The sequence below is a fragment of the Panthera pardus genome, unplaced genomic scaffold (assembly GCF_024362965.1).
Source record: "Panthera pardus isolate Hobbes unplaced genomic scaffold, ASM2436296v1 HiC_scaffold_7, whole genome shotgun sequence".
Taxonomy (NCBI): domain Eukaryota; kingdom Metazoa; phylum Chordata; class Mammalia; order Carnivora; family Felidae; genus Panthera; species Panthera pardus.
In genome coordinates, this window is record NW_026527002.1 from 73,032,110 (window position 1) to 73,056,266 (window position 24,157).

General features: G+C 51.5%; 1 protein-coding gene across 1 annotated transcript in view; it reads right to left on the minus strand.

The window, feature by feature from the left end:
• KCNQ3 (potassium voltage-gated channel subfamily Q member 3) overlaps window positions 1-24,157 on the minus strand; it is a 306,169-nt gene that overhangs the window by 23,717 nt on the left and 258,295 nt on the right. The window contains exons 3-9 of the mRNA XM_019459690.2: window positions 23,763-23,889; window positions 19,682-19,854; window positions 13,929-14,084; window positions 12,362-12,472; window positions 10,656-10,751; window positions 9,244-9,338; window positions 2,331-2,357 (exon numbers count right to left, since the gene is read on the minus strand). Of these exons, the coding sequence (XP_019315235.2) occupies window positions 2,331-2,357; window positions 9,244-9,338; window positions 10,656-10,751; window positions 12,362-12,472; window positions 13,929-14,084; window positions 19,682-19,854; window positions 23,763-23,889 (785 nt within the window). The remainder of the gene's footprint in view (window positions 1-2,330; window positions 2,358-9,243; window positions 9,339-10,655; window positions 10,752-12,361; window positions 12,473-13,928; window positions 14,085-19,681; window positions 19,855-23,762; window positions 23,890-24,157) is intronic.

Consider the following 24,157-nt stretch of genomic DNA (forward strand, 5'->3'; position numbering starts at 1 on the left):
GATCCCGAGAAGCATAAAATGATCCAAGCCAACCTCCCAGCCATTGTGGGAAGTCAGTGGGACCAAGGTTCCTCAAACAAGTCTGCATGAATCAAAGCAGTCAAACATGGCCCTGTCCTCAGGACTAGAGAAGCTCATCTCTGTGTCGACCCTCTGAGGTGTGTGGGGGGGGGCAGGCTTAGTGAGCAACCATGGGCTTGAGCTCTTTCCATTAAGTTGATGAACTTCCTTTTTCTTACCCCAATGCAGAACCGAGATATGTTAAGCCACAGAGAACAGAACACTTACATCAGCTCAACAAATAAACAGAAGTGTGGACCACCCATGCTTGGAGGGGACAAGGAGATGAACTCCAATCTGGTTTTGGCTATTTAAAAAGCAATGAGTAAGACTGAAACACCAGTTAGCCGGAAACCTGTTGAAGACGCTAACACAAAGGTGGAAAATGGCCATCAGCGAGCAAACGTCACATGCACGTGTCCACTGCTGACCACTCTCTCACCCTGCTCCCTGCCCTCTGGGGTCAGGGAATTGACGTCTCCGTCGACAGTTCACCCGTAACATCCTCTAGGTCTCACGCCCGGCCTCCCGGCTGTAATCACACCTGGTAGTTCACCTGTCAATCTGTCAGCCAACCCGTTTGCTGTGCAAACCCAAAATATTTGTGCCTGAGCCCGGACGAGGGGGACCGAGTGGCTTATGTAACTGACCTCGTTCTTCTTCCCCGGGGAGGATGAGCCAGCAAACACCTGGGAACTCTCACCCTGAGAAATCTTGAAACACGTTTTCCTTCTGCATCCCTAACGGAGCTCTGGAGAGGTGCATGAACAGCTTGCTGAGACTCCAGACAGCCCCTTTCTGAGGACCGGGGCGGCATCCCTAGCAAAGCCTCAGAAGGCATCTACCCAGGCTCTCATGAAGCCGGAAGCACATAATCCAATGCAATTTGGCTGAATCTTGTTCGGTCTGTATAGAAAAGGCTCTCAGGTGGATGTGGCAATTCACTTACAGCGTCAATGCCTGCATGATGCAGGATGCAAAACCCTGTTGGTCACGAGAGAAGGAGAGGACAAGTACCCCTCTGGCAGTCTTGAGACCCGCAATTTGGGGTGAGTCTGCCCTCTTCTACGAAGGGCGCCTCGGCTTCTACACATGTATCTGGGAGAAGATATCTGAGGTCTTCCCGCCTGCCTCTGTGACCTGCTGTGGCTGCTCTAGCAAATGTCCCCTGACGTGGTCATTGTCATTCATTCCTGCCCTCCTCTACCATCTCCCCCAACGTCCCTACAGTCCAAACCAGGTCCAGGCAAGAAACACTCCATCCTTTCGAAAACACGCACAAAAGAGCCAGGAAGTCCTAGCTGTTCTGTATGTGATTTAACTGCTGTGTCTGTCACTGTTTCTTCCAAGAGGAATTATGTCTGGGATGGGGCCCCATCATGGACTCCATTCAAGAGGATTTGACTCAGCCTCCCAAAGGTCACTGTCTTCAAGTATTCCCCCTATCATGTGGCCCAGGGTCCTGCTACCCTCTCTACCTGAATTCTGTCAGTTCTAGAAGGACAGATGTTGAACTTAGTGTCCAGGAGACTGCAAGGCCTCACAAGTAGTTGCTCAACATAATAGATTAAATGACATCTGTATTTATAGTTATTTATATTTATAAATATATAACTTAACTGATGTTTTTTCTTTACAGTCTCGAGCAGGGTCCATAGTGTCCCTGATATTGTGACATCTTGACAGGGAGAGAGAAGGGAGGGGCACACAAGTGCTCATAATCCAGAAGCCCAACCTGCCTCTGCAGCAGTCTGTAGTGAGCATGGTTTACTGTGGGTCATGAATTAGTCTTGATTCACTTTTTGAGGAGCCGTGTGTGAACCCAAGAAGCAAGTGAAGCAATGTCTAATGGAAAGAATGTGGTCTTAATAGTCAGACCTGACTCCGAATGTTGATCTTGCCTCTCAAGAGCTGTGTGACCCAAGAGGGATAACTCAAACTCTCTGAGCCTCAACCTCAACCCACAATTGGGGGTACCCGGGACTGTCTTACACTGCGGTTGTGAGGACGAAATGAGACAAACATAGGCGGGACTCCAGGCACAGAACTGTGTCTTGCTCACTAAATGGCTGTGGCTGTGATCACAGCTGAGTTGTCCTTGAGTAAATTCACATGGAAACGGCAGAGGAATATGGTGGTCAGCGACGGCAGCGAGCCCCAAACTCTGCCTCATAACCGGCATGCTGCCCCGGGGCCCTCCGCCATATTGAACCGGACCCTCTGTCCCGCCATGGTGGTGGGAAGAAGGCGATTCGTGATCAGAAACGTACCTGGCTGCAGCTTCCAGCTGTTCTTTCCTAGGAGGGGATGAGAAAGAAAAACATAAAGAAAGTGTAAATTACACGAACAGCCTCCCCTCTCCCCCACGATGTGCCTGAAGCTTCCCTTTGACGAAGATGGCGGTGCTCAGTGGAGCCGTAGGACAAGATGGTGAACGCGCCTGGGACCCAGTGAAGGGGAACGGGTTTCCCCAGCCAGACCCCAGGCCCTGCCGCAAGGGTGTGGCTCTGCATTCTCGGGCCTCTTCCGGGCCGCTCGTTCGTTTCCTCACCCAGAGCATGGCTGCTGAGCACTTCCTCTGGCCCAGGCCTTGTGCTGGGCTCAGGGGATTTGTGTAGCGGTGGGGACAGACCAGGAAACCAGGAATTTCGTCACTCAGCAGCCACACACCCCATCGCTCTGTCACCACCACGCCATCATAGTCGACGTCACCACCATCATCGCTAATATTTATTGAGAAATAATTACTAGGCAGATACCATGTTAAGTTATTTTTATAGATCGACTCATTTAATCCTCAAAACAACTCCATGAGGGAAATGGTATTATCGTTCCCATTTCCCTGCTGACAAAACTAAGGCACGGACAGGTTAAGAAAGCTGCTCAAGGTCTTACAGTAGCAGAAGTAGGAAGTAGTAGGAAGTAGCAGACTCAGGCTTCCAACCCAGGGGAAGCTCACCGTCCTGACCACGAGGCCACGTGGGGTATGAGCACATTCTAGACTCTGAGCCTTTGCCCAGGCTCTGCCCAGAACTGTATTGCTAATCCTTCAAATTCCAGCCAGAGGGGTCCCTCCTGGAGTTTCTTACCCAAAGCCCCAGGGTCTAGGCTGAGCGGATCTCTTTGCACACGGCACTGTGCTCTGATCACCCCATACCCTGGCACATGGTAAATGCACAATAAATACTGAATGAATAGGTGGACTATGGGAGAAATGGGGAGAGAATACGAAGCATCATGGCAGAGAAGCAGAGGGACCAGCTGGGGGGTTTCCAGCTCATGGCTCAGCTCCCCCACTAGTGCCAGGTGGCCTTGGGCGGGTCACTTCCTCTGGGCCCATCTCTCTGCCTGAAGCATGTGCACAGAAAGTGCTCTGCCTTTCTAGAATGCTCTGGATGTCTGACTCTGGAGGTGGGGAGAGCACTGAGAGGAGAAGAAAAGGGTGGGGGTGGGTGGAGGCCAGGAGGTGCGCTGGGGTGCCGTGGGGAGCAGTGTTAAAGAGACAGAGCCCCCCCCCCCCATTTCTTCCTCACTCTCCAAGACAAGGATTCCATGCCGTCTCTATCGTCACACTTCCCGCCTCTGGCTTCCCTCCCCGGCTACGAATTTGACTCACTTCTCACTGAGAGAGATCTTCCCCAGGTCCCATCACCAGGTCAGCAGCCACATACACCTGGCCCTGCACCCTGGGCTTTCCTTCTGAGCACACGGATGCAGGTTCACACTCCACTCGTGCCCATCCTCCACTCGTGCTTCAGAACCCACGCCTCTGCCTGCTCTCTCCTCCAGTCCTTCTCCTTCCCCCCATATCCACATTGATCCCTCTCCATTAGACCCTTCCTGTCAAGGAAAATGCCCTGGCCCCACATTACTCTCCAGCTGTCATGTGCACTTCCTGTCCCCACATGCTCATTTCATGTCACTCTTTATTCCCTGTGAGCTGGCTTCAAGGCTCCAACAACCCCCAAATGATAAACATCCAGGGGCCACTTCCCCGTTCGTGTCTCCATCAACCTTGCGACAGGATCAGCACAGTGGACCCCCTTCTGTTGCCGGTTACATCCCCAATGCCAAACACAATACTTGCACTTGAGAGAGGCTCAGTAAAGGCTTGGTGAATGAATGAATGAATGAATGAATGGGATAAAGAAATAAAAGATCTGTAACCACATTCCAGACAGGGTGTTTCAGCCCTGTGGTCACTAGCAGTGGCTTCCTATGGGTTCTTAATGTCTTCGTTTCCTGCTGTAACACCAATACTTCCTTCCGGGCCAGATTCAACCAGAGGAGACTGAACACCTGCTGTAAACCAGGTGCTGTAAAAGGTGCTTCCACACATCCTATTCAATTTGACCTTCGCGACAAGAGTCTTCAGAAATAGGTATTACTGTCCCAGTAACCCTTGTCTCATCTTACTTTTACCCAATTTTCTCCCTGAAAAACTCTGTCTTCCCAGAGATAACAATGGGCTTTGGCATAAGACCTGGGTTCTCCTCTTTACTTACTAGGGGGCGACATTGAGCAAGCTAATGAACCTCACTGTTGCTCTCGATTCTTCACCTATAATATTTTGCACATGAAAATGGAGTTACCTCTTCTTCTGCTCTTCCAGGGCGTTCTAAAGACTCAATGAATTAGCATGTATGAAAGCAGACCCATGTTACTTGGCCAAAGGGAAGGATGACTGGATATGCCCCCCTTCTCCATTGCTAGGCACTCTAGTGATCTTGCCGCTGGTCATAAAAGGAAAAGGTTCTGGTTATACATAAAATTAACTGGGTCTTCTTGGTCAAGAGGCTTCTACATGTGGGGCCTAAGTCTTATCTCCATTTTAGTTCTAACGTCTAATGATTTTAGAGCTACAATGTCCAATATGGTAGCCACTGGTCATATCTGACTATTTAAGTTGAAATGAAATAAAATCGAAAATGTAATTCCTCAATTGCATGAGTAACAGACAGAGGCTCAAAAGCCACATCTGCTAGGGGGACCACATTGGCACAGATGTACCGTAGATAATTCTACCACTGTCTTTAGGGAACCAAACGGTAAGCAGGTTCCCTGTCAATGGAAGGCAACATGTGGGATTTTTTTTTTCCAATTTTTTAATGTTTATTTATTTGGGGAGGAGGGGAAAGTGCAGAGAGAGGGGGACAGAGGATTCGAAGCTGGCTCCGCTCTGACAGCTGAGAGCCCAATGTGGGGCTCAAACTCTGAACTCACGAACTGTGAGATCATGACCTGAGCCAAAGTCGGATGCTTAACCAACTGCACCACCCAGGTGCCTCGACATGTAGTTTCTAATGTCTGCCCTCATCTGTGCTTGCACATAACAATGTACAACCACCATCTCCTAAGGTCCTCCCCGTACCGTCTCAGACTCCCACTGCCTACTTGCACTAAGGAGACACAGTCTCCACAGGCCAATAAATCAGAAGATCTGGGCTTGGACTCATAGCCCTCTGAAGTTCTTTATAATTCAGCAGCGATGAGTTTGTAATTTTAAATAGTAACAGAAAATAAAAACCAAAAAGGCAATACCATCATCCATCAGCGCTAGGCCTAAACAGATATATCCTGCAAATTCACAGAGGACTGCACTGAGCCGGAAACTCTGATACAGCCCCACTCCTAGGGCTGGGCTAAATAACATCATTCTTCCGAGTCTTTCAGCGGAATATAAGATGATGCCACCACCACGGTAAACAGTCGGGCAGTTCCTCAAGAAGTTAAACAGAGGGTTACCAATTCCACTCCCAGGTATAAGCCCAAGAGAATTGAAAACTTATGTCCACACGACGAGTACATCAGCATAATGGCCAAAAAGTGGAAACCACCCAAATGTGCGTCACCTGATGAATGGATAAACAAAACAGAGCGTCTGTAATAGAATATTACTCATCCATACAAAGGAATCAATTTCTGATACATAGGACAACCTGGATGAGACCTGAAAACATGCTAAGTGAAAGAAACCATACTTAAGTGACCACATATTATGAGATTTCATTTTTATATGAAAAGTCCAGAATAGGTAGAATAGAGACAGACAATAGGCAAGAGCTTGCAGGGGCTGGGGGAAAGGAGGAGAGGAGTAACTCCTAATGGGTTTAGGGTTTCTTTCTGGGGCAATAAAATTTTCTGGAATGAGACAGTTGGTGATGAATGCTCAACTTCATGACTACACTAAAAACCACTAAACTGTTTACTTTCAAGGGGTACTTTTTAGTGTGAGACCCTCCTACAGCATATGAAACATACCTCAATATGTTTTTAAAGCATAAACAAGAGACAAAAAACCTATAGGGGACAGGTGAGGACACACCAATGAATTATCACCTTTACCGCTGAACGTATGGAGGGGGTTGGCGTTCAGGGACATTTTTTTCCCAAGGGACTGCCTTGTTTCAGAACGGTTGCTAAGTGACTCTGGTTGGACTTGCTAAGTCTTGCTAGTGACTTTATACTTTTGTCCTTGAAAGAATGAAAGAAAGAAGTGTTCTCTCTCAGTTTAAAAGCCATTCCCCTATCACAGCAGCCCTGCGACACAGCATCTTCCTCTGAGTCTCTGACAGCCAGGACAATGCCTTATTTATAATAAATCAACCCAAAAGAATAGGCCTGTTGCCAAGACCTGGGGCTGCCCAGCAAACAGAAAGCATCTTGGTTCTGAGCTCAGTGTGGTTGCACATCGTCTCCAAGTCCAAGGTCACTCTGTCCTTTACCAGGGAGGCCGCCTGCCCCTGCGAAGGCTCTTGTGACCCAAAAGAAAACTGATGTCATCCCCGACCCAAAATGATGATGGCAAAAACAGAATTTTAGAATCAAAGGGAACCGTGGAGGCCATCACCTGAGCCAAAGGATCTAATGACAGGTAAGAAGACGCAGCCTAGGAACCCAAGCTTCATCGCTGGTTTCTGGAAGCCTTGATTCTTCCATCCCCTTGACTCCTTTGCCCATCATAACTCCTTGAGATACCCCCCTCTTCTTATTCCCTTTCTGGTCCTCCACCCACCATCCTTCTGAAGCATCCACCTTGGGCTAGGCCCCGGCTGGCTCTCACCCTGAATCCTGCACTCTTTTGCTCACCGGTCTCCTTGTCTCGAATCCTGAGCCTGTCCAGCCTGCCTCCACACCCTTCCTGTCATCTTCCTGAAACACAGATCTGATCATGCCATACTCGGGCTCAAGCAGCTTCTCTCTGCCCTCAGGATCAAGTTTAGATTCCTTTGCTGGTCACCTGTGATTGGTGGACTGGATGCCCGGAGTAGAAAGCTGCACCTGCCACTATGGCCTCTGCAGGAATGAGACGGAAGGCAAGCAGGGGTCAGCTTTCAGGGCCCTGCAGCTCATGGTCAGGTTTTGGACTTTATTCTCCTTGTCACGGTCATCCATTGGAAGGTTTTATGCAGGGAAACGAGCCAGAAGAACCCAGGTCTCTTGAATTTCTGTAAATCTGTACCGCAATCTGGCGATAGGGGTGAGGGGATATGTGAGGCTGGGTTCTGACATTGGTTGCCGGTCCCATGACAGGTGGGTGGGAGGGTGGGATGGGGACCGAGAGGGCCACTTGGCTGTGACCGGGTCGCACTAGAATCCCTGAAACCAAAGGCCTGTGGCAGAAACGGGCTTCAGAGCAGGGCCCAGCTCAGGGGTGAGGCTCGGGGTCCCTCTACTCTCCCTCCCAACCAGGAATCCAACAGCAATTCTGCATTCCTTCCACACGCGTAAACTCCCGGCTCAGGACGGCAGCGTCTACCCCCTGGAGAAGCACAGTCTGTTTCAGTAGCCCAGGCAGTGAAGAGATCACGGGCTTTGGGGGCTTCTTGACGTGGCAGACATCGGCCAAAATGCCCCAAGCTTCTGAGCCCCAGCTTTGCCCCCCTGTGAGAGGAGCCTGGTGACCCGACCACTCAGCCTGTCCCCGGGAGGGGACCGTGAGCCACGCTGTCGGACTCGCCTTGGGGCATCTGTCCAAGATGCTTTATTAGGCCAGCACCATGGAAATGGCTGGAGGCGGGTATAGGACCCGAGCTCCCAGAGCCCTCCACTGATTTTTTTAATGTTTATTTATTTTTGAGAGAGAGGGAGTGTGAACAGAGGAGGGGCAGAGAGAGGGGGGAGGACAGAACACCAGACACAGGCCCTGTGCTGTCAGCACAGAGCCCAACGTGGGCTCAAACTCATGCACTGTGAGATCATGACCTGAGCCGAAGGCAGATGCTCAACCAAGTGAGTCACCCAGACATCCGCCCTCCACAGATTTTAACGCCTCTTAACATTTGGGATCCTCTGGCCTGCTTCTTAGGCTGCCTGGGAGGGCTGGTTGAAGTACGAACTCAGATACCTTGGATGGACTGGATATCTAGTGATTATTAACTTCTCTCTCTTCCTTTTTACAGGTGCTGGCTGTGGGCAATGCTTTTCATTTTTTCCCCCCGAGGCCTTTAATTTAATCTACCACCTCTAAGAACACAAAACGACATCTCTGGGTCATTGGAGGATTCCTCCTGCTGCTTCTTCCGCCTGCCTGTTCCCAGCATCTAGAACGGTCTGTGGGTGTACAGGCCATGGACAGGCGGGGGAAGCATCCAGAACTGTGAGCGAGGCCCACTGCCCGGGCTTCCCACTTCCTCAGACCCCGGCCCTGCTCAAACAATGATCGAACCTTCTCTTCTCAGCCCCTCCACACTGTCCAGTTGGTAACCACCGGTGGCACACTGGGGCCATCTGGGAAGCTTTAAAATTACTGACGTTGGGGGGCCCTGGGTGGCTCAGTCAGTTAAGCATCCAACTTCAGCTCAGGTCATGATGTCACGGTTTGTGAGTTCGAGCCCTGCATCAGGTTCTCTGCTATCAATGCAGAGCCCGGAGCCTGCTTCAGATCCTCTCTCTCCCTCTCCCTCTGCCCCTCGCACTCTCTCTTTCTCTCTCTCAAAAATAAATACACATTAAAAAAGTACTGATCCCTGGACTCCACTCTTGGCATTTCTGATCAAATAGCCTGGGGTGTGGCCCGTGAACTGGGGGAGTTTTTTGAGCTCCCAGGTGATTCGAATGTGTGGCGCAGTCTGGGAACCAAGCCCTGTTCTCCGAGAAACTACGGAGCCCACAAGCATAAATACAGACCCACGGCGGGGATGGTCAGTCACACCCTGAGCGTTCAGATAGGTGGTCACTTGCCTGAAGAACGGAAAAGAGACGACCGATTCATAGAACCTCCACGTTGCCACAAGATCAATCCTGTTTGGGTTGGTAGCATAATACCTCCAGGCAGCCTGAGGAGGAGAAGGGAGGGGCTGGAATGACCAGACAGCACTGAAACACTCACACAGAATCCCACAGGATTAAAACATTTGTGAAGCCCCTGACTCTTAAAAGTTTAAATATGCAATTGAGGTAATATCCAGAGAAGCCAGGCTTCCTGGCTTTTTGTAGCTCCTTGGGGAAGAAAACCTTCCCTGACCCACCATCTTGGAGGCATAACTGGGGCCATCGGGGTGTGGAGAAATGCGAAGGAAGGAGAGGAGGGGGCTGGGCATAGAATCCCCAGAAGGAGCAGGGTTTACTCTGGCTGCAAGGCTCCCTGAGCCTTCTCAGACAGGTAGGAGGGTGCACACTATCTTTGTGCCACTTTGGGTGCAAGAGACGGCCTGGGAGATGAGGTTTTGATTCGAATATACTAGAACTTCAGGAATACCATGATGGTTTGGGGCTTGGGGGGTAACGGAACAGACCCTTAGAGGCTGGGACTGGCCTGGACTCTTCACTACGTAGAATAACATCGTGTACCATCTGGTGTCAGACCCACAGACCTGCAGAGACCATCCGTACACGAGGGTACACCGTAACACAGGTTCATGGTAGGCACACGTTCGGTCCCACGTAGCTGTAGTCGGGGGACTTCACCCTCCTCTTCTCTGTGCTCCCAACAACCCACAACACCATGAAGCAGAATCTCCCTCTGAGGTTTAAGCGGGAACACGTCTACCCTTCTCCCCACCTCTCACTATTCTCCCCACATCCAGCCCACGGGGCAGGAGTGATGGATCTGGCAGGCGTCCAACATCCACTGGTGCATGATGGTCTACTGGGCAGGACAAACGGCCCGCTGTCCCATACTGGGCACACGTAAGGCAACTCTTTCCGTCTTGGCTTACGGGTTCTCCCTCACTGGCAGATGTGAGGGGCCACATTTCCTTGTAGCTGATGAGCTAAGTCCTTGGACTCTAGGTCTGCTCTTCCTTGTGGGTCCCTAGGTCAGGAGAGGGGTGGGAAGTAGGAGGAGGAGAAGCCTAGTATGGACCCAGAGTCAAATTTTCCAATACGGTTAGTAAAACAGCTGATGCCTTGGTCCCTCTCGGAGTCCCATGTCTCTTTCTCGCTTGTCTTCAAACGTGGATGGGAGAACGTTGGGACTGTCACATTGGTGCCACACAGACAGGACGCCCATAGCCGCCCACAAGCAAGCATGGTCCTGGGCTCTGTCCCCAGTCCCAGGCACGCCCACTGCGGTGCAAGCACACACAGCCCCCCGGCCCCCACACAGATGCATGAGCTCAGTCCCGACCCGGCTTATCCCCAGGAGGACAGACCTGAATGAGTTCAGCGGCCGGCTTCCTTCTTTTCTCAAAGTGCTTCTGCCGGTGCTGCTCCTGTACCTTGAGTGCCAGCCCCGACCCCAGGATGCCCTGGAGGGAGAAGTCAGGCCCGGGTCAGCCCCGCTGGCCTCTCTGGGGGCCCCACCCCCACTCCCAGGGCCACAAAGACCCCCTTCTTCTCTGCCAGGGAGTAGGTTTTGGGTTAAGTGGAATCTCGGTGTCAGGAAGGCCTGGCTTCAGTTCCCGACTCTGCCGCTTTCTAGTGGTGAGATATCTGGGCAAGTCACTTATCTACTGCACCTTGGCATCCTGTACCGGGAAGTGGGCTAATAGTACCTTCCTCAAAATTTTGTTACAGAAAAAGTGAAATCATGTATAGGAGCTGTTTAGTAAGAAGAAGTATGACACAGAACAGATGTCCAGTAAATGTTGAGTGGAATTTAAGAATATTTTAGCCGCTTGGGGCACCTGGGGGGCTTGGTCAGTTAAGCACCTGCCTTTGGCTCAGGTCATGACCTCATGGTTTGTGGATTAGAGCCCCGAAATGGGCTCTGAGCCAATAGCAGGGAGCCTGCTTTGGATTCTCTGTCTCCCTCTCTTTCTGCCCCTCCCCCCGTTGTGCTCACTCGTTCTCTCTCTCTCCAAAATAAGTAAATGTTAAAGAAATAATAAAAATATTTTAGTGCTGGAATTGTCCCTTAAGACTTCTACCGGAAGTTCCCAGAATTGTGACCTGTTTTGGTGTCCAGGTCGGCCTCACACGTGGATTACATGGATAGAAGCCACGCCCTTTTCAAGTTAGAGGAGACCATGTGGCACCCCCACAGCCCCCAACCTATTCTAGATGAGGAGACTGAGATTCATGAAGGTCATATGCCCAAGGTCAGAGAGCTTAGGAGAAACAGACAAGGTAGGGCTACCACGGAGGACGAGTATCGCTAAAGAGGAAGGCTGGGAGATGAAGCGGGGTGCGGGCTGGGGGGGTGAGGAAGGGCGATTTTTCCCTAAGAAGTTTCTTTCCAGCCTCACGATTAAGAGACAGAACCCACAACCCAAGAGCCTTGTGACTGTGGAAACCTGACTGACCTAATTGAGCCTCAGTTTTCTCATCTGGAAAATGGCGACAGACACCGCACCAAACTCACGATGTTGTCATGAAGATTAAAAGACATGATGTAGGTAAAGCATTTGGCACGATTCCAGCACAGGGTAAGTCCGACAAGTGCTTTCTAGGACTGTTGCTACTGTTACGCTCATGGGCACCGGGCTTTGGTGGGTTATTCTATCACGGGTCAAGACTCACTCTGGTGGGAAATGAATTGTTTTTACAGAAGCCAGGACACGAAATGACAGGATAAGGGAAGGGAGCTCACATTGACGAAGGACCTGCCACGTGCAAGGCGCTGGGGAAAACGTGGGTGGGAGATATAATCTCAGCCCCCAGGGAGCTCACAGTCTGCTGTCGGGGCGGGGGGGAGGCAGCATGGGGTCAGAGATGCCTTTGCAGAGTCAGGCCCAGAGGAGGGAGGGACTCACTGAGCTTAGAGAAGGCAGCCTGGGGACTGGACTTGGAACAGCCCGGCGTGTGGACTTAAGGGGGTCTCAGGGGCTAGCGTCCGCCTGGGAGGTTCAGCTGGGGCCGGGTGGGCGGCGGAGGGGGTCCTGCGTGTCACTCTAGGGTAAACATCTAAGGTACTTACCGCTGGAAGGGCAAAAAAGGAGACGCCGATTAAGGAAAAGGTGGCTGCAATCAGGCGGCCCTCCCACGTTTTGGGCGTCTTGTCTCCGTAGCCAATGGTGGCCAGTGTGATCTGAAGAGAGAAGAAGTCAGACAAGAGCCTTTGCGGGGAGAGGGAAGTCAGCTGAGCTCCACCTGTCGGCCTTTTGTACTGCCTAGGGATGTTTCCCCCACGGGAGACAAGGTACCAAGTGCCAAGTAAGTACGTGGGAGCCTGGAGACCACACCTGTTTCTAAGTTACGGATTTCCTACCTATAGTCGATCAGCCAACAAACATTTCAAATAGTTGCAAACGCGTGCATGTACATTCCTGGCATATTTACCTATGTGTGATTTTGGGTATGGCCATGTTTCCCAATGTATGCGTGCCTATGAGTGCGTTTATACATATCGTGTATGTGTGCACTTGTCTGTGCCGATGGGTGTTGTATAGTCCTGGGTGTGTTTACAAGTGTAGTTGACTGTGCACACATACTTACGAATATGGAGAACGGGAAAGCAGAGCGGTTAAGCGTGTGGCCTCTGGAGGCCGACTGCCTGAGTTTAAATCCCAGGTTCCACCACTAACTGGCTCAGGGATCTGTCTTGGCTTCATTACATACTTAACCGCTTCATGCCTCAATTTCCCCATTTTATTTTAATTTCTTTTTAATCTTTGTTTTTGAGAGGAAGAGGAGGGGCAGAGAGAGAGAGACACACACAGAATCCATCGCAGGCTCTGAGCTCTGAACGGTCAGCACGGAGCCCGACGTGAGGCTTGAATCCACAAACTACGAGCTCATGACCTGAGCCGAAGTGGTTTGACCTGAGCCGACGCTTAACCAACTGAGCCACCCAGTCGCCCCCTCAGTTTCCCCACTTAAAAAAAGGAACTCAGGGGCGCCTGGGTGGCTCAGTCGGTTAAGCGTCCGACTTCGGCTCAGGTCACGATCTCGCGGTATGTAAGTCTGAGCCCCGCGTCGGGCTCTGGGCTGACGGCTCAGAGCCTGGAGCCTGTTTCAGATCCTGTGTCTCCCTCTCTCTCTGACCCTCCCCCATTCATGCTCTGTCTCTCTCTGTCTCAAAAATAAATAAACGTTAAAAAAAAAATTTTTAAAAAAAGGGACTCAAAATAGAAATTGTGTTTAAAATATGTTAATACAAGGAAGGACTTTAGAGCAATGCTCTGGAGCAAAGTAAGCCTTCGGAAACTGCTAGCGTTCGTAACACGTGTCCCTGGTGGGTACGGGGCTGTGGGTCTCCAGGTGCGTTTGAAGGTCTGAGTGCACGTGTGTGCACCTGCCACTGCGGCTGTTTGCACATGCACAACTCAGCTGATAACAGTCTACAACTAATGAAGCAAGGTCCCTGGGTGATAATGGGCGCTGACTATTCCCATCACTTGTAAGCGTTAAGGAAAAGCCCATTCCAAGTGCATGCACCTGTGTGTGCACGCGGCTGCCACCTAGGAGAACACCCATGCCACGCCCTCCACACCTCTGTCTCTAACAGTCAGTCCCCATGGGGGGCCTTCAAGATGGTGACTCACCAGGCCCCACCAGAGGGCATCTGCATAGGTCTCGAATTCCTCCTTCATCTCTTCTCCCTGTGCATCCACCTCGGGCACGTCTTTCTCAACCAGGTAGACCAGAAACGAAGAAAGGATGAGCGTCAGGAACCCAATGTACCAGGCAGTGATGAGCTCCTGGGAGAGCAAGCAGTGGACAAGGGAGGTGGTCACTGAGAAGTCTCTGGACGCATGCTGGAGGCAGATACCCTGGAGGTGGAGTCCGGGCTTACGAACATTGTGACTGTGGGCGGGTTATGTACCTCCCTGAGCCTCACCTCCCGTCACCATGAAAGGGGATCAGTAATACGGTCATTCTTTCCTTTTTCTTTCTTTCTGTTTTTAAATTTGAGTATAGTTGACACATTGCATTCGTTTCAGGTGTGCAACATAGTGATTCCGCAAGGTTACACATTATGTTATGCTCGCCCCAAGTGTAGCTATCATCTGTCCCGCTATAGCTCTATTACAATGTCATCGGCCATATTCCTTATGCTGTCTTTTATTCCTGTGACTTATTCATTCCCTCACTGGAAGCCTGTATCTTCCACTCCCCTTGACCCATTTTGTCCAACCCTCTACCTCCTTCCCTCTGGCAACCATCAGTTTGTTCTCTGTATTTTTTTAAATGTTTATTTATTTATTTTTGAGAGAAAGAGACAGAAAGAGAGAGAGAGAACGCATGTGTGTGAGCAGGGGAGGGGCAGGGTGCGGAGGGGGAGAGAGAGAATCCCAAGCAGGCTCCGAGCCACCAGTGCAGAACCCGATGCGGGGCTTGAACCCACAGACGGTGAGATCATGACCTAAGCCAAAATCAAGAGTCAGATGCTTAACTGACTGAGACACTCAGGAGCCTCTCTTCTCTGTATTTAAAGGTCTGATTCTGGTTTTTGCTTAACGCATTTGTTAGTTGTTATTTTATTTGTTAGAATTTAAAAAAATTAAATTTTAGTTAACATATGGTGCAATATTGGTTTGAGGAGTAGAATTCAGTGATTCATTACTTCCATACAACACCCAGTGCTCATCCCAACAAGTGCCCTCCTTAATCCCCATCACCCATCCAGCCCATCTCCCACCCACCTCCCTCCATCAACCCTCAGTTTGTTCTCTATCATTAAGAGTCTCTTATGGTTTGTTTCCTTCTCTTCTCTACCCCCCCTCCCATACGTTCATCTGTTTTGTTTCTTAAATTCCACACGAGTGAAATCATACAGTATTTGTCTTTCTCTGACTTATTCTGCTTAGTGGAATACATTCTAGTTCCGTCCATGTTGTTCCAAATGGCAAGATTTCATTCTTTTTTGATGGCTCAGTCATAGTCCGTTGTATATATATACCACATCTTCTTTATCCACTCATCAGTCGATGGACATTTGGGCTCTCTTCGTTGTCTTTTTTAGATTCCACTTACGAGTGGAATCGTATGGTAGTTGTCTTTCTGCTGACTTGTTTCACTTAGCATGATATCCATTAGGTCCATCCATGCTCTCACAAATGGCAGGATCTCGTCCTTTTTTATGGCTAATATTCCATTGTGTATATATACACCATATTTTCCTCATCCCTTTGTCTATTGATAGATACTTAGGTTGCTTCCATGTCTTGACTATTATAAATAATGCTGCAATAAACATAAAAGTGCATATATCTTTTTGAATTAGTGTTTTTGTTGTCTTTGCGTAAATACCCAATAGTGGAATTATTCGGTCATAGGATATTTCTGGTTTCAATTTTTTTGAGGATCCTTCCTACTGTTTCCACAGCAGCTGCACCAAGTTGCATTCCCACCAACAGTGCACGAGGGTTCCCTTTTCTCCACATCCTCGCCAACACTTGTTGTTTCCTGTCTTCGTGGTAATAATATGGTCCTTCCTTCCATCATTAACAGAAGGAGTGTATAGCTCTAGGAGGAGAGGAAGAGTTCTGTCTTCAGGGATCCTCAATATCACAGCTCCCGAGACTTCACAGGGAGGTAGGGAGGCAGGAAAACCTGACAGCTGCCTCTGAGACAAGGCCCAGGACTCAGGAGACTTGATTCCGGGCAGAACTTCTCAGATCCAAGATAAAGCTCGGCGCTACTGGGAAATCAACAGCAGGGGTCGCTAGCGTGGCCTAGGGAACCCAGCCCTGCCACTGATTTCCTGTGTGATCCTGGCAAATTATCCCCCTCCCCAGCTTTCGTTTCTTTATTTTCGAAATGGAAGTACCAGATCACAGTTCCTCAAAGTGACACGTGTACTCCTCATGGAAGGAAGACAGGCAGTTTTTATGTTAAAGAGTCACGTACTGATTTAAACTATATTAAAAATTAGCATAAATTAAAATGACCATAAAACCCATTATCTCGTGGATATTATCACATGATAGACTAGGACGTAGGAGTGAATGCACAAAAGTGAGTCGATTAAGAGAAAAATGCTAAGAAACAGTAAGGACGGTGCAGGGATATGGCAAAGATCGGCCACTCACCGAAGTTTCGAATACCCTGACCCAGAGGATCCCTAAGCCTCTTTCGATTTCTCTCATTCTATTCCGATTTCAAAGGTCAGCACGGTAGGTTGGGCAGAAGAAAGTCAAGGTTATTGGCAAACACAGTCTGAAGATTAGATCTGACGCCCCTGCTACGTCTTCCCGGGGAGCAAAGTGGGTCATATCCATATGCCCCATCTCTCTGACCTTCTGGGTCAGCTCTCGCTGAGAGGGGTGCTTCGTGCCACTGTTCACACTCATCTCACTGCCCACACTGCCCTTCCCCATGAAGAGGAGTGGGTCATCTTGAGATTCCCGTCACCTCCATGATGCAAGTTTCCCGAACATTCACTTGCTCAAGGAGACGGAGCTCATCTGTAGTTCCCTTATGTTTTCGCTACGTCCCAAGTAGACTTCTCCAAACCTGTAACACTTATTCTGCTCACTGCTTAAGTATGGCTTCCCCCACTGCATCACGTGCACAGTGCCCTTTGGTGAGTTCACTTTACAGCCCAGAGAGGTTTCAATGGTGCAGGCAACCCAGCCAGCCAGCCATTCCCTTTGGTGACTGTCGGCCCTGCTGGGCAGGTTCAAGAAGAGAAACGTGAACTGGATGGTCCTTCCCCAGTGACTGTCTGGGCACGAGCTTCTCGCCTCGTTGAGCGCGGCTCTCATGTTCCTATGTGTTGTCATACCCTCCGGCCCCCAAGTGCGAGTCAGAAGTTTCATCTGGTGCTTAGCTGGGGAAACTGCGGTCTGTTCATCAGCGCACAGGAAAATTGGTTTTGTTGGATTATTAAGAAGTAGCATAATGAGCACTGAAAAGGAGTGAAAATGTGTCCCAGTTCTGTGCTTTGCAGTCATTCAGAAGGCTCTTCAAGGTAATTCTGACTTTCCACGATTTTTTGCTGGTCACGGCCTGTGGCTGCCCCCCCCCCCCACCCTCTGTCCACAGACTCCTGCCCTGAGCCACCCTGCGATCAGACTGGGACTGGGGGACTAGGGTGGAGCCCATGTGGGGGGAATGCCGGCAGCAGCTTCCTGCCTGTTCCTGAAGTCCACTGCGCAGGGGGCTCCAGGCTCACGTCAGACCCCACGTGAGTGAGAAGGCAGCGGCATTTTTGCGCCAAGTCGCAGAAACTCCGGGCTTCTTTGTCCCGGCAGCACAGCCTGGCCTAGCCTGACCTTGAAATCCTCACCCCGTGCAACACGGGCCTCCACTCTGTGTTGCCGAAACCCAGAGGAGCGAGTCGTGGGACCCGGCCCGGAGGACAGAGGTTTTGAATGAGTGGATGAAGAGAAGAATTGACAAGTGCTCCTTCACCAGGCTTAGAGTGGGGAGTAAGGTTAATAAATGGGGAAGCGGGGCTGGAATCCTGGCATGTGCTCACTTCCTAAATGCACCGCCTGACCCGGAAGTGAATGGCGGCCCAGCAGCCATGCTGCGGCCTAGGAGCAGCACGATGCTAAGAGCGGGGACGTGTCGGGGGCCGAATGGCACGTAGGGCTTGACAAGCAGTTTCTTTTTCTGCCTTTGGTCTCCCGCCACGGAGATGTCATTTTGTCTTGAAGTTCGGCCCACCTGACCTTGGGCGTGGGGTCTGGCGGTGGCGTGGATCTGTCTCTTCCCGGGAACTCCATGGGAAATATGCAACAGTCTTCTATTGGAATCTGAGGGAACACAGGACAGGAATCGAAACCAGCCATTTTCAGCCCTGATGTCTGCCGGAGCCGTGAATCAGCTCAGCTCCATGGCTACAAGGTTAGGAATTGCTAGCGTGTCCCCTGCCAAGAGAGTAAACGGTCAGGTGGAGGACAGAAATCTCGAAAGAAAGCTCAGACCTCACCGAGTCTGGGGTCAGAGGGAACAGAGACAGAATAAAGCATGTATGGCTTCATGAGGTGAAGGGCTCCAGGTGTTTCTACCTTTGTATTTCATTTTATTTCTATATTTATTTGTATTGTTTGTGAAGAAAAGCATATTTGGAATAATAAATGAGCACCTACTATTATCCAGGCGCTGAAATGTATCTCTTCTCGCGCGAGCAGCTAGGATTCTCATTTCAACTGCTGAGGAAGCTCATAAGAACAGCATGTTCTAAATCTTTTCACCGTTTGAGGTGAGTGCATTATCATCCTCATTTTATACTTAAAAAAATTATTTATTTATCTATTTTAAAGCTTATTTATTTTGAGAGAGAGAAAGAAAGAGAATGTGAGTGGGGGAAGCACAGAATGGGGGGGGGGGGAAGGGAGAGACAGAGAGACAGACAGAGAGAGAGAGAGAGAGAGAGAGAGAGAGAGAATACCAAGCAGGCTCTGCCCTGTCAACATGGAGCCTGATGTGGGGCTTGATCTCATAACCTATGAGATCATGACCTGAGCCGAAATCAAGAGCCAGACGCTTAGTCAACTGAGCTACCCAGGTGCCCCCTTCTTCTTCTTCTTCTTCTTTTAAAAATTTATTTATTTATTTTGAGAGAGAGAGTGACGTGGGGCAGAGAGAGAGAGGAAGAGAATCTCAACCAGGCTCTGCTTGGTGCAGAGCCCAAAGTGGGGCTCAAACCCACGAAATGTGAGATCATGACCTGAGCTGAAATCAATACTCAGAAGCTTAGCTGACTGAGCCACCCAGGTACCCCCTTTTTAAGTAAGCTCCACACCCAGCACACAGCCCAACATAGAGTCCAACAGGGAGCCCGAAGCCGGGGGAGGAGAGGGGGGCTTGAACTCATAACCCCGAGATCAAGGCCTGAGCTGAGATCAAGAGCCAGCCGCTCAAGGCACTGAGCCACCGAGGCGCCCCATCCTCATTTTATAAACGCAGGAACCAAGACCCAGGAGGTTACAGAAAACCCCCAGTCACGCCAACAGAGTTGGGACTCCCCCCAGTCTGTGGGCGCCCTGAACCTTTCCCTCCCATCCCCTGCTGCCTTGCGCTGGCTCATTTCACCCCCTCGACGACCGGGAGGCAGAGCTATCCTCATCTTCCCTCTAGAAATGAGGAACCCGAGGCTCAAGGAGAGTTGAGCGCCTCGGCCACAGGGTGGAGCGGGAGAGGGCTTGAACCCGGATGTGCCTGCTTTTGCTGCTGTTGCACCCCTGCTTGTGCCTCTCTTCCTCCTCCTCCTCCTCCTCCCCCTCATCACCGGTGGTGGCACGCGACCGCCCTCGGGGGACACCGCGCGGGAGGGGAAGCCCCGCAAGGCACCACCGGTGGGCGAGAGGCCCACGCGGTCTGGCGGCTTCTCCGCGCCACTTACTTTGCTGTGGGCGCAGATGGCGGAGCCCAGGAGCTTCCACGTGCCGCCCCTGCGGTCCATGCGGAGCATGCGCAGGATCTGCAGGAAGCGCAGGCTGCGCAGCGAGGTGGCCAGCACATTGCCCTGGTTTCCCACGGCAACCACCGGCACGGAGGCGATCAGCACGAAGATGTCTGGCAGCGGGGACAGAGGGGGGGCGGGGGGGCGGGGGGGAGAAGGAAAAGAAGGTCAGGCCAAGGCAGTGGAGCCGTCGCAGCCACTGGCTGCCTGCAGCCCCACACGTGCCGGGCATCGCTGGGCGAAACCGTGACACCAGTCGCACGTGGTAGGCAGGCTTAGTCTCCTGTGGCAGATGGAGAAACGGGAAGTGAGCGCGCGCCTTCCCAAGCCGAGCGGGGGGGACTGGGGGCAGGACTGCCAGAGCCTTTACTCTCGATCCCAGGGAAGCGGTTCCCCAAGGGCACCCCCCTCCCCCACCCCGCCCCCAGAGGAGGGGTCGGGGCTGCCCCGGTTGTGGAGGTGAAGCCTGAAGCTCAGACGCTGTTGAAGGCAGGTTTCCCCTAAAAGCGGCACCAAATCCAGGCCTTGGCCGTGGGTGACGTGTGGGGAGATAATCTCCCAGGAGGCACAAGGGAGGGGAGAGGGGAGAGGGAGCCAGGGAAGGAGAAAGGCAAGGTGAGATGGGTGTGAGCAGGCTCTGTTCTGCAGGCTGAACACCTCCCAAGGTTGTCGCCCTGGAAGATGGGAGCTGGGACTTCGGCCTGGGGGCTCCTGCCCCCTGCTGGTGGACGGTCACCCCTGGGGTGGTGAATGTCCCCACACTTCTGAGCTGTGCCACCTGGTGGTCTCCCTCGGCTTCAGGGAAGGCCCTGGCGTAGACTGTGCTAAAACATGAGGTCCACCCATGAATTGCGATGCTGGCGACTGAGAGCAGAGAGGCAGAGGAGACTGGGGGCGAGGGAGGCAATACCCATGCCGACCATCTCCCTACCCCACTGCAGAGGCCAGCAGGTAAAAAGGACCCCATAGCCAAGTCAATTTGGGGGAAAAAAATCCATTAAGAAGGTTTTGCTGCTTTAGGACTTCCAGGAACCATCAAAATGCGAGTATGCACGGTGGCTCTCAGTTAAACAAATGAAGTACAGTCTTTCCCCAAAGATTTCGACCATGGGACTGTTGTTTTGCAAGAGCATCGGGTTCTAAGGAACACACTGGAAGCAATGTTTATCCGCTGGGTAAAGTCCAAGCTCCTGAAAACCCTGTGGCCTGGCCCTTAGGAGCCTTCCAGAAGCAGGTGCGGTTTGCTGAGCACACAGCGCTCTCTCACACCTCCATACCTTTGTCTGTGTTGGTCTCTTGGCTCGGAACAGGTCCCTCAATTCACACCTGGCTACGTTTGCCATATCAAAGTGTTGCCTAAAATGCGCTTAACTTTTGGGAAAAACTTGGGTGTCAAACATCTGGATGCCAATATGTCTGTATCCTTGGCTAGGCTTCTCAGTTTATCTGTGTGAAGTTATCCACTTACAATGTGTGTAGAAAGCAAAACACAACAGAACCTGGATGCGTGGCAAATGTGTCAGGCCTACGATGCGCAGAGCGAATGGAACATTCTGGCCCGGTTGGATCCATTCACACCCGAAATGGCAGGGTCTGAAGCTGCCTCGAATATGGAAGCCGTGATGTTCACTGACGGGACACCCGCTCTCATGTCCAACACGTAGAGAACAGCAACATTACCCACAAGAGCCATGTTATGGGAGAAGTCGAGATGAGGAGAGCAGAAAACACAGGCACCCCAGAAAGGAAGCCAGCAAGGATGGGGATGCTGGGGGGGGGGGGGCTCGGCTCTCCAGGGGAGGCTGGCAGCTGCAGTGTCATTAGGACCTCGGTCAAATCAGCCCCTCTTAGAATCGTGGAGAGACTCCTCCACGGGGAATGCGCTTGTCCTGGAAGGGTCCAGCCTCCACACAACACTAGGATGTTCTCCAACTGGGTAGGAACCTCTGAGTTTGGGCACAAGGTCGCTTCCCCTACCTCCTGCCAACACACACACACACATACACACACACACACACACACACACACACACACACATACACACATACACACACACACACGACGTCTGGTCAGCACTTACATAGATCTCTCCAAAGAAGAAAAAGAAGTCAGCTTAACACTTTGCAAAAGACTTGAAAGGAAGGTTAAAAAAAAAAAAAAAAAAAAGGGAAGGCAAGCTGGGGTTGCTATGGTCTGAATGTCTGTGTCTTCCCCAAATTCATATGCTGAGATCCTGTCCCCCAGTGAGACGGTCTTAGGAGGTGGGGCCCCTGGGCGGTGATGAGGTTATGAGGGTGGAACCCTCGTAAGTGGGATTAGTGCCCTGATAAAAGAGCTTCCTGAGAGCTCCCCACCCTTTCCACGGTGTGAGGACACAGCACGGAGACCAAGAAGGGGTGGACAGCCTGGGACCCAGAAGAGGGACTCGCCCAGAGCCCGGCACCCTGATCTTGGACTTCGGCCTCCAGGACCATGAGAAAGACATGTCTCTTGTTCATAAGCCCCCAGTCTGGGGCGTTGTTCTAGCTGCCTGAGTGGACAAAGACAGGGGCAGACAGGGGAGGAGGCCAAAGAAAGAAAGGTTAAAAAAAGTACGAAAAAAAAATCAGTAACCGCAAAGTTCTCCAAAGTCGTGTGCACGAGCGTGCGCACACACGCGTACACCCACGTGCCCTCTCCTTGCATTAAAAGTTCCGAGTCAGAAACGAAACCCTCAGGGATGCAACCTCAGCAGCAGACGGGCAGAAGAAAGAGCAGTTTCAGTCATGGTCAGGGCGGTGCCACCAGCTGTGGCCGCCAGGCAGCTCACCCTTGGCTGCGTGGACAGAAGTGTGGCACCTAGGACCGAAGAGGGGTCCAGCTCCTCTTCCCTGGGCTGGCCATCCATACCCAAAGGGCTGTGTTCAGTCCTGGGGGCTTCTTTTTAAAAGGGCGGTGAACATGCTCGGAGAAGAGGTGATGATTCCAAGAACACGTCATACCAGGTGTAGCTGGAGCCACGAAGCACATTTTTCCACTGCTGGAGTGGAGACGAGGAACAGAATGACGGAACTCAATTATCTGAAGACGGTCCGAAGACTTAAGGTGGCATAAATACCTTGGAAGGTGGTGAGCGCCCCGGGACTGGAGGTATGCAAGTAGGTGACCACTTGAAGGCTGCTGTAAAGGGGGCGGGAGCATCCGGCGGGGTGGCACGTTGGACTCAGTGCCTTTGGAGGGCCTTCTGAGCCCTGGCGTTCTGTGACCTAGGAATTTGAGACTCCTCCTCCTCCCCGTCCCTGTCGCTATATGATTTTAGTAGGATCTCCAGTTGGGAACATATGGGTCCATGCTGCACCAACAGGGGTAAACGAAAGTGATCGCCTTCTCCGCTGTCAAAACGCCTGTACCCAGAGGGAAAGGTGTCAGTGACATCTCCCCAAAGCAACTTTTGGGTCAAGGCCCAGCAACATGGTAGGGAGGGAGGGCACAGGTGTTAGATTCTTCCAGACCTGGGTGTCAGGATGGAATCTGCTGCTTACTACCTGTTGTGACCGGAAAATGACTCAGCACCGCGAACCTCGGCTTCCCCCTCTGTAAAATGGGCATAACGTGGACCTAGAGAAGGAGTTCTCAACTGGCAGTGGCGTCACCCCTCCCCCGCCCACAAAGCCAGTCTGGAAGGCTGCGGGCAGTTTGGGTTGTCACAGTGACTGGGGGCTACCGAGTTTCGCGACTGGGGATGCTCAACGTCCTATAATGAGCTGCTCCTTCACAGCCCCAATGCCAAGAGCAGCCCCCACCCCGACCCATTGAGAATCCCTGCCCTGTTGAGCCGTTAGGGCAAGCCAAGGAGGAAGGAATTCGGCATCCGGACACTGGAGCAGCTCTTCCCCATCGAGGTAGGGTCGGAGGCTCTGCTGGCTTCCAGAATACCACGTGATTCCCCAGGAGAACAGCGGCTGCTTAAAATTCCCTCGGGGAAATGGTGCACCCAAAGCAGGGGACCAGGGCCACATGTGACTGGGGGGTCAGGGCTTACCCAGCATGCACAGGGGCTTCCTGGCAAACTTCAGTCTTCCTCGCCAGCCTTTGTATCGGCAGCAACATCCGGCAGCCCAGATCCTCAAAGCAAACTCGGCTCCAAAGACGAAAATAGCAAATGTTTCCTGTGTTAAGAACATATGGACAGACACTGATCGACCAGGACCCAGTTGTCTGGAAGGAGCGATTTCTGTTCCGAGGCTCTGAAGAACGGGATTTCTGTTGTGGCCATTTTGGTGGTGGACGGGGGAGGAGAGCACGTTATCACCGCCATTCGGTTTGGGACAGCTCCCGTGTCCACTCTCACGTGCTAACTGTCCCTGACATCAGCCTTGCAAAGTGATCACTTGCTTTCCTCTCTCTGCTTTGGTTCCAACGGATCATTTTTTTCAA